The 10491-nt window shown below is 44.9% G+C and overlaps 1 protein-coding gene across 1 annotated transcript in view; it reads right to left on the bottom strand.

Annotated features, from left to right (window-relative positions):
* TBC1D12 (TBC1 domain family member 12) overlaps positions 1-10491 on the bottom strand; it is a 62333-nt gene that overhangs the window by 5941 nt on the left and 45901 nt on the right. The window contains exons 9-11 of the mRNA XM_029285417.1: positions 7553-7647; positions 5660-5731; positions 864-992 (exon numbers count right to left, since the gene is read on the bottom strand). Coding sequence (XP_029141250.1) covers positions 864-992; positions 5660-5731; positions 7553-7647 — 296 coding nt within the window. The remainder of the gene's footprint in view (positions 1-863; positions 993-5659; positions 5732-7552; positions 7648-10491) is intronic.

Below are 10491 nucleotides of genomic sequence, written 5' to 3'. Positions count from 1 at the left end.
TCCAGCAAGCGGGACTGGCCTAGGGGATTTTATAGGGGTTTTAATTACTTTTAAATTGGACATTCTCAAATATTTCGTTTTAATTAAATTTTAACTAGGTGTAATATGTTAGCTTTTTATCATTTGTCAGCCGCCCTGAGTCCGAAAGGAGAAGGGCGGGATATAAATGCAATTAATAATAATAATAATAATAATAAAATGACTACAGGGATTACTATTACATCACAGAAAACTGGAGGAACTGAAAATAGAATGTGTAAATACTGAAAAATACAACAGTTCTGCAAAGGGACAACACATTCTACTGATGTATTTGCTGCTAGTACAGTTCCTTAGGTGCAAATACCTGTGAGCTATAAGGATGTATACAAAGCTTGGAGGTTTAGAAGACTAGGAATACCACTGACTTCAATAGAAACATCTACATCAGGGGTCGTCAAACTTGACCCTTTTATGGACTTCAACTCCCAGAATTCCTCAGCCAGCATGTCTGGCTGAGGAATTCTGGGAGTTGAAGTCCACAAGTCATAAAAGGGCCAAGTTTGAAGACCCCTGATCGACATGAGCCGTGGTGGCACAATGGTTAGAATGCAGTATTGCAGGCTAATTCTGCTGACTTGTCAACTGCCTGCAGTTCGGCAATTCAAGTCTCACCGGCTCAAGGCTGACTCAGATTTCCATCTTTCTGAGGTCAGTAAAATGAGAACCCAGATTGTTGGGGGCAATAGGCTGACTCTGTAAAGCGCTCAGAGAGGGCTGTAAAGGACTGTGAAGCAATATATAAGTCTAAGTGCTATTGCTATTGTCACATGTACATTGGCAGTAAGAAGAAAATAAATTAAAGTATTAATATGGTCACATACCATGCTATGATCCACACGAAAAAAGGCTAGCTGGCATGGCTTGTTCAAAAGGTTTGCAAAGGCAATAAAAGCATCTGCCTCATCCAGATTAAGTATGAGAACCGCAGCAATGAAAGACATTCCCTGGACCTTTAAAACACAAACAGGTAAAAGACTCATTTTTATGCAACAGTATTTTTGAAAACTAGGATATTACCAAATTATGAAAATAAGTTGGCACCTTATTCTGAACCAGATTTGCTACTTTTTTTCCATTAATTTACTTGATGAATTATAATTAAGTCTAAAAATAACAGTGATTAAGCATATAGAAAAAAATGTCCATTGTGAGGTAAAGATGCTCAATATTTTACTTTAGATAGCTAAAATTTGCAAATGTTTCTAAGCAAGTATAGAAGAATGGAAGGAAAATGTATGTGGGTGAATGAATACACATTCTACACATGCAATGATTCTCAGCAATTTCTTTCTACTTTCCATTTGTCTAGAGAAAGTGTCACCCTAAACCACGGGTCGGCAACCTGCGGCTCCGGAGCCGCATGCGGCTCTTTGAGCCATCCCCTGCGGCTCCAGAGCCTCCTCTGCCATTTTCACAGAGAGGCAAGGAAAGAGAGAGAGAGGCACTTGCACTTCCCCCCCCTCTCTCTCATGTGGACTTGCCCCCTCGCAGGGCTCCTGATTGGCCCTGCGCCCAGGTGCCCCACCCCCTGGGAGAAGGGCGGCCAGAGAGTCCCTTTCCCAGGCTGGCCCCATCTGAGGCGCACATGGCTGGGGAGCCGTGCGGGAAAGCCCCAAGATCCCTGCTGGGAGCAGCCTGCCCGAGCCTCCACTGAGTGGGCCAGCCCTCCCGCAAACCGTGGTCCCGAGAGCAGCCCCTCCGATGCCCAGCCAGCGCGACCGTTGGCCAAGCAGCAGCAGAGCCGGAGACAGAGGGTCAGTGGCGGGGGGAGGGAGGGGGCTCTGATTCCATGGAGCACTGCTGCGAAACGGCTGTGGGGCAGGTGGCGTTCCCCCCGGCTTACTTGTTCCAGTCTCAGCTGGGGCATCGCTTCCTGGGCCGTCCCCGGGCCGCTGCCTGGGCAGCCGAGCCAGCCACGTGTCTCCCCGAGCCGGGCGGCAGTAATGGCTGGGGCGGCGGCCGGCAGGGGCATCGCTCCCCGGGAAGCCGAGCAAGCCACATGTCTCCCCAGGCCGGGCCGCAGTCATGGCTGGGGCGGCGGCCGGCAGGGGCATCACTCCTCGGGAAGCTGAGCAGGCCACATGTCTCCCCAGGCCGGGCTGGGCGGCAATCATGGCTGGGCCGGCGGCCGGCAGGGGCATCGCTCCCCGGGAAGCTGAGCAGGCCACATGTCTCCCCAGGCCGGGCCGGGCAACAATCATGGCTGGGCCGGCGGCCGGCGGGGGCATCGCTCCCCGGGAAGCCAAGCAAGCCACATGTCTCTCTAGGCCGGGCCGGACGGCAGTCAGGCATGAAGCTTGCCTGGCTGCCGCAGGGCTCTCCGCCGCCCAGCCCCACCTCGGCCCCACCGGTGGCGCCTTCCTCGGCCACTTTTGGGGAACCGCCGCCGCCCTCGGTGCTGCAGGAGGAGACCTTGGGCTGCGAGGGCTGTGGGGCTGGCAGCGATCAGGACCCCCCTCGTCCCTGCGGGAGCACTCCTTGTTGCCGGTGCGGCCGCCCATGGTGCACCCGGCCTTGGCGCCCTCCTCTTGCGACGGCAAAGTGGCTGAGGATGCAGCAGGGGTGGCGGCCAGGCCGGGGGCAGGGACCCCGACGATGCTGCAGGGGCCGCCGGTGGAGCCGCTACCTCCCGCCTTGCTCCCCCTCCCCGGCCGTTCGGCTGAGGATGCGGTGAGGGCAGCGGCCGGGAGCCGCTGCCTCCCGTCCTGCTCCCCAATGCCCGCCCGTTCGGCTGAGGCAGCGATGGGGGCGGCGGCCGGGAGCTGCTGCCTCCCGTCCTGCTCCCCCTCCCCACCCGTTCGGCTGAGGCGATGGGGTGAGGGCAGCGGCCGGGAGCCGCTGCCTCCCGTCCTGCTCCCCAATGCCCGCCCGTTCGGCTGAGGCGGCGATGGGGGCGGCGGCCGGGACCTGCTGCCTCCCGTCCTGCTCCCCCTCCCCACCCGTTCGGCTGAGGCGATGGGGTGGCGGCCGGGAGGCGCTGCCTCCCGTCCTGCTCCCCATGCCCACCCGTTCGGCTGAGGCGGCGATGGGGGCGGCGGCCAGGAGGCACTGCCTCCCGTCCTGCTCCCCATCCCCGCCCGTTCCGCTGAGGAGGCGATGGGGACGGCGTCCGGGAGGCACTCCCTCCCATCCTGCTCCCCATGCCCGCCCGTTCGGCTCAGGAGGCGATGGGGGCGGCGGCCGGGAGGCGCTGCCTCCCGTCCTGCTCCCCATGCCCGCCCATTCGGCTGAGGAGGTGATGGGGCGGCGGCCGGGAGCTGCTGCCTCCCGTCCTGCTCCCCCTCCCCACCCGTTCGGCTGAGGAGGCGATGGGGACGGCGGCCGGGAGGTGCTGCCTCCTGTCCTGCTCCCCATCCCCACCCGTTCGGTCAGGAGGCGATGGGGACAGCGGCCGGGAGGCACTGCCTCCCGTCCTGCTCCCCATGCCCGCCCGTTCGGCTGAGGAGGCGATGGGGGCGGCGGCCAGGAGCTGCTGCCTCCCGTTCTGCTCCTGCTCCCCTTCCCCGCCCGTTCGGCGCCGTCTGCCTTTCATTCTCTCTCTCTCCTAACCTGGAGGGAGATGGAGGGAAAGAGAGAAAGAGGAAAGGAAGAGAAAGAGAGAAAGAGGAAAGAGAAAGGAAAGAGGGAAAGAGAAAGAGACAGAGAAAGAGAGGGAAAGAGGGAAAGAAAGAGAGAAAGAAAGAAAGGGGAGAGGAAAGAGAGAAAAAGAGGAAAGAAAAAAGGAAAGAGAAAGAGAAGAGAAAGAGAGAGGAAAGAGAGGGAAAGAGAAAGAGTGGAAAGAGGAAAGAGAAAGAGAGAAAGAGAGAGGAGAAAGGAAAGAGAAAGAGGAAAGAGAGAAAGAGGAAAGAGAAAGAGAGAGGAAAGAGAGGGAAAGAGAAAGGGGAAAGAGAAAGAGGGGAAAGAGAGAGACAGAGAAAGAGAGGAAAGAGAAAGTTAGAGGGAAGAGAAAGAGAGAAAGAGAGAGGAAAGAGAGGGACAGAGACAGAGAAAGAAAGAGGAAAGAGAGAAAGTTAAAGGAAAGAGGAAGAAAGAGGAAAGAGAGAGGAAAGAGAGAGAGAAAGTTAAAGGAAAGAGGAAGAAAGAGGAAAGAGAAAGAAACAGAGAAAGAGAAAGTTAGAGGAAAGAGAGAAAGGAAAGAGAAAAAGGAGAGGAAAGAAAGAGAAAAAGAGGAAAGAGAAAGAGAAAAAGAGGAAAGAAAAGAGAGAGAAAGGGAGAGGAAAGGGGGGAGAGGAAAGAGAGAGAGAAAGGGAGAGGAAAGAGAGAGAGAGAGAGGAAAGAGAAAGAAAAAGGGGGAAAGAGAAAAAGAGGAAAGAGAAAAAAGATTGAGAAAAGAGAGAGAGGAAAGAAGAGAAAGAGAGAGGAAAGAGAAAGGAAAGAGGAAAGAGGGAAAGAGAAAGAGAGACAGAGAAAGAGAAAAAGAGGAAAGAGGGAAAGAGAGAGAAAGATAAAGAAAGGGGGAAAGGAAAGAGAGAAAAAGAAAAAAGAAAAAAGGAAAGAGAAAGAGAGAGACAGAGAGAGACCCTTTTGACATCTAAAATGAAGATAACTCTGCATATATCTTTTTACCTTTATTTTATATATACACACACAAACATAGACACAGACAGACAGACAGACAGACAGACACACACATATATATAAAAGGTAAAAAAGGATATATGCAGTGTTATCTTCATTTTAGATATCAAAAGGGTTTTGCGGCTCCCAGTGTTTTGTTTTCGGTGGGAAACGGGTCCAAGTGGCTCTCTGAGTGTTTTGGGTTGCCTACCCCTGCCCTAAACTAATGCAATCCTGTGCATGTTTACCGAGAAGTATCTTTAAATATATCTAGGATATCTCTGGATATCTCGAGATATTTATTTTTGCTAGGAATATCTGTTCTATATTCCTAGCAAATATATAAAGAGTTACAGCATTAGGAAGTTCACCTTTTGAAATGAAATATCTTGCAGCAGAACAGTTGCACCAGTTTCTCAAATTCAGCAACTTTAAGGGGAGTGGACTTCAACTCCCAAAATTCCCTAGATTGCAATGGAATTGAGTTTAAACTATGGAAACTAAGTGTGGGAGAACACATTTTCCCTTTTGGGGTCAAAAGGCTAAGTTTGTGGTAACTGACTCAGTTTATAAAGCATACATTTATAATCATATCAATAATCATATATATTAACATAATAAATTAAGGAAGCTTTTATTTTATTGTAATTTCTATTTTATAGTTGTGAAATAACCAGGGCTGTTGAGAGTTGGAAAGCATACAAATTTAATACCTTATTATCATTATTATAGTTGGTTGCACAGTTAGCCAAATGTTTAGATTGGTTTTGGCATTTTCATCCACCTATCAAATCCTTCCCAGGGATTTGGGATAGGAACATGTTGTTTGATGACATTAAAAATATAGTCACAGGACGTACTGTAAGCTGTTCCAAGTAAACCTGCCTTTTGCAACTGGCTGACGGGTGATTTTTGTCAATGCCCATGGTATTCAAGTTGTGCTCCAGATTTGCACCAAGAACATTGATTATTATAGGTACTACCTTTGCTTTCTTTTCCACATTCTTCTTTATTATTGTCACTGTTGTTGAAAGATTGACAACACTATATGAATACTTACGTATCCTACATCAGGTCTGTAACATGTATATGCTCCCAAGACACTGTGCAAGAGGTCATGATAAGGGCCACCCTAAAATGGAAACAGTAGATCAAAAAAGTAAAGGTTAAAAACTGAAATTTAAAAATGGAGACATATGATAAAGGTAATTTTAAATCCAGAAAAAATTCTGCACCAGATAGAATATAAACTAAAATTTGTACATATTATGTAACTTTTAATACCAACTTTTTGTCACACAGCACTTGTGTCATTAAAATCACTTCTAAAAACTCCCCTTTATAAGACCTGACTACCAAGTCTTATGCATATGAATTAATGATCTTGAATAGCTGTTATTTTTCAAGAAAAAAACATACTAGCTTCAACCTGAACAAATACAGGAATGTTTTATAGTTCACTTTTGTGATAGGACACTCCATTTTCTAAAACTTGTATTCCTGCCTAGACAGATCCATGAATACAATATATTCTACATGAAAATGTCCAAAAAATTCAATTAATATAAATGTGGATGCTAACCAGAGCAGTTGATTATAGGTAAGGCGTGTCTGAAAAAGCTACTGTCAGAAGCTTGATTAGCATCTATGTGAAGAAGGATTCTTTTGCGCGATAACAAAATTTATTCCCTATGGAGCTAATTTACCCATTAATTCAGGCAATTTATCCACCTGCTCAATCCTAGTAGCCTCCAGGTACTTACAATTGTAATCAATACTATGAATTACATTAGGTCATTAGAACTAGTGGTCCGGGATAATACGTTCAATAATCTGTTCTCTTATCATTATAATTTTCATTGGAAGGCTATTGCATTTAAAAAGCAGCTTTATTAAAAAGAGGAAATCTAATATGTCCATTCTTTTCTGACATACCTAATTTAGGACAAGGCAATGATGATTACAAACAATAAACACGATTGAAATAATCTGCAATTTAATAAGGGTGATGCAGTCATACGGTACATTTTAGTAACAATGAAATAAAGAAGGTTTCAAATCCAAAGGTTATGTTTTAGCATTCTGTAATCCAAACAGGGAGGGGAAATGAGCTTTCATATTGATAAATGTTTGTTTCCAAGTGCAGGTTGGAAGGGAAATACTGAGGCTCAAAACTACCTTCTGCCTAAGCAAAATATGCCAGCCTTGTTCCCAGACTAGTTGCAGGACACACTTTAAGGTGTGTAGACTTCAATTACAAAACAACCATTGCTAAGGATTGTGTTGAGCTGAAGTCCACACACTTAATGTTTTCAAGGTTGGGAAACACTACTGTACAACATTAAGCAGCTTCAATTTCACAAGGAGACATTAATCAGAGGAACCTACTATTTTATTTATTACTCTGTAATAAAGAGATGGAACTGTAGTACCTACATTTTGAGACACATAATAACAGTACTAGAACACTACATTATGTACAAACAAAAGAGAAATATGCTTTTAAAAATGGTTTTATAACATGTGCACACTGGGGTTGAATTCTTTCCTTCACACAATTTTGAAAATGAAAATGTAAATCCCCCTCAAGTGTATTTTGATTGAAGAATACAACACAGATGTTGTGTTCCCAAACAATTTGTAATTTGCTTACGTTGTTGTTGGTTTTTTTTGTATAGGCTTTTAAAAAGCTCAACACACAACAGCTGCAATTCTACAGAAATCCAAACGTCAACCTTTCTGCCATACTTTAGCTTGCAAGAGAGTTTATAATATATGCAAATTGTACAGATTTTATAACTATCTTTATCTTGTTAAGCCCATCTTAATGGAGATGGAACTTATCGACTGCATTAAACCATAACAAAAAAGTCTTCCAAGGACAGAATTCTTGCTTTTAGCAAACATTATTTTAAAAGCAGTCTAATCTCAAAGCACAATCAATAAATGTTACCTTCTGAAAAATATAAAGGGATGGAAATGTGCGGGATATATCCAATTTTATTAGCTCCAAGCTAGCTTCTCGGTCAGCAAGTGATGCTCCAGCATCTAGAGAGAGTAAACCTGCAGATTTATACATGTCTGTAGATTGAGTCCCAGTAATAGAAGATTATATTTGCAATAGTGACAAATATCTGTAGCTCGGGTGTAGGATGAGGGTGCAGGTTCATTCTCCAAGGTTGTGGGTTGGTTTCCGAACATTTCGTTACCAGGCTAGGTAACATCTTCTTGTGATGGGTCTTGTGGTGAGTTAGGTGTGAATGTGTCTTACAAGACCCTCACTTGATACACCCACACCTGACCCATCACAAGACCTACTGACTACACAAAGCCCTTGTCAACAGAAGAACACTGACACTGACATTCCCTAAACTCGGCTGAAGATGTTACCTAGTATGGTAACGAAACATTTGGAAACCAACCCACAAGCTCAGAGAATGAACCTTCACCCTCATAAGATTATATCGCTTTGATAAACAGTTTGCAAGTTTCCTTAAATCAATCACAGACATACAGGTAGTCTTTGGGTTACATAATGGTTCCTGCCATCATAGTTATAAGTTGTAACAATCACAAATTGGGTCACTCACATGATCAATCAATTTTTACAATATTTTTAACAGTGGTCATTAAGTGAATCCCCATGGTTGTTAAACAAATCAATGGTTCACTATAGTTGTGGTTTTGCCAAAAACTGGAGATTTATGCTAGTTTTCAGTAAATCAATTGTAAAACACAGTCATGTGACTGGGATGCTGCTAACAGGCATAAATGTGGCCAGTTGCCCAGGGTCCAAAGTGGTCACGTGACTGCAGTCTCTCCTCTTTCTCCCTCCCCTCCCCCATCTGTCAAAATTTCAAATCCAGGTCATAACTATACCCAGGGAGACATCTGTTTGTAATTTTAATCGCTAAGTGACTGATCACAAGTTCCTGTATTCCATTTAAAAAACAAAAGAAGGAACTGGGCAGCAATTTTTTCACAATCTACTTCAACATTCAAGTAAAAGCATTCACAGCATTTCAACTGTTTCAATATTTCTGTTATGTTATATCTACTTTAAACTTCAGTAATGATTGACATATCATTGTACAGAATAAAATGATTTCAACAACAAAATACAATTTTACTAAGAGGGGAATGGTATTTATCAGAGTTCTCCCATTTTCACCCTTCCTCCCAACTTCTATTTTGTGTGACTCTATTCTTCCCATTCTACAATCAGCAGCTATTACTCTTTACTAACACGAAGAACACTGTCCGAAACCTGAATTTCAGGAGGCTCCATAAATCATGGACTTGCTTATTCAAACTTCTCCAGAACATAATTTAGTCAGGACAACAACTTGCCTCTCATCTGTTGACAAAAGCAACACCCTGAATCTTTTGTGTCCCATCTAGAATTAAATACTCAATTTAGCCATTTTTGCTTTGCACCTGAAGGGAGACTTTTTTAAAATTTTTTTGTTCCTGTGAAAATATTTTTAAATTAACACTTTGTAAATATTTTAGAACAGTAAATTAGGTGTATTTTCCAACAGCAGACCTGAACTTCTCCTAGCTTCATTCATGTTCTTATGAATCTACATTCTTGCATTTGTTAAATGCTGCACTATACACATTTTGTCATTTTCACTAGCTTTCCTCTATCTGAATGTTTGGCTCAATTTCCCCCCCCCCCCCGTGTTTATCTCTCATTCTTTTTATATTTTTGTTGTTTCGCCTATCTCTTATCCCTTCTTGACCATTCCCCGCTTTTCCTTCCTTCCTTCTCCAGATGAGCCTTTAGTGTGAGACTAGGGAGGCATTTTACTTTAATTAATTAAAACATTTTTTTCTGCAAGGTAAGCTATGACTCAGCTCTGTTGCTTCTTTATATGGAGTCTTCTCCCTACACCAAATATACGCGCTATTCATTATGAGATTTCCATAACAGAAACACTTAATTTTCCTACCCTGGCACTGTTTTTGAAAGATATGTACAGGTGATCCTCAATTACCAATGGCTAATTGGGACAAAGAACTCTGTTGCTGGATGCACTACTATAAAGTGCAGTGTGATGCATGTGCACTGACTTATGATGGCAGTTCCGGTTGCTGTTGTTAAGATTTATCCTGCATGGTCATTAGGAGTAATATCACATGATTGCCATTGTGACCGCCTGCTGGCTTCTCCACTGACTTTGCTCATTGGAAGCCAACAGTGAGGACTGCAAAGGATGCTACAATGTTATAATTGCAAGCCAGCTGCCAAGCACCTGACTTGTTATCATGTGACCTTCAGGAATGCTGCTACTATGAGGACCTGTCACAAGCTTCCTCATTCAGCACTGTAATAACTTTGAATAGCTGCTGAATGAGGACTACCTGTAACTAGGATTCATAAGTGTGTTAGGAATATGTATACCATACAGCTATTTAGCAGATGATAGAGTTAGGATCTTGTATCAAAAATGTATCATCTTTTCCCTCAATCACAGTCCTGGAAAGGAGCCAGAGAGGCCACTTTGCGGCTTCGAGAGAAAGACGGCTGTTTAGCTGGAACCCAGGTTCAGCAACTCTTCTGCTCCCAGAATGTGGCCATTCCAGAGCACCAGCTAAAAGAACTGAACTTGATAATAGACAGGGCTTTGTAGGCATATAGGGTTGCTTTGGAGGTCACTGTGTGCCCGTGATGTATTCAGCGGCTGACTTCCATGCCCTGCGAGAGTCCCCTCTCTCGCAGGTCTGGCCCACAGCATTAACGAGGGCCCACCTCTATGAGGGATTTTTTAATCACGAGAGGTGGTCAAAACGCAACCTAAGGGGATTTTTAATCAAATTTTTAGTCCGGGTTTTAGGGGGTTCCAGGGAGAGGGGTGGGCAAACTGAAATTAATTCTCCCAGGCCGGC

The sequence above is a fragment of the Protobothrops mucrosquamatus genome, unplaced genomic scaffold, assembly GCF_001527695.2.
Source record: "Protobothrops mucrosquamatus isolate PMUCROS unplaced genomic scaffold, P.Mucros_1.0 scaffold1644, whole genome shotgun sequence".
Taxonomy (NCBI): Eukaryota; Metazoa; Chordata; class Lepidosauria; order Squamata; family Viperidae; genus Protobothrops; species Protobothrops mucrosquamatus.
This window is presented reverse-complemented; position numbering and strand designations above follow the sequence as displayed.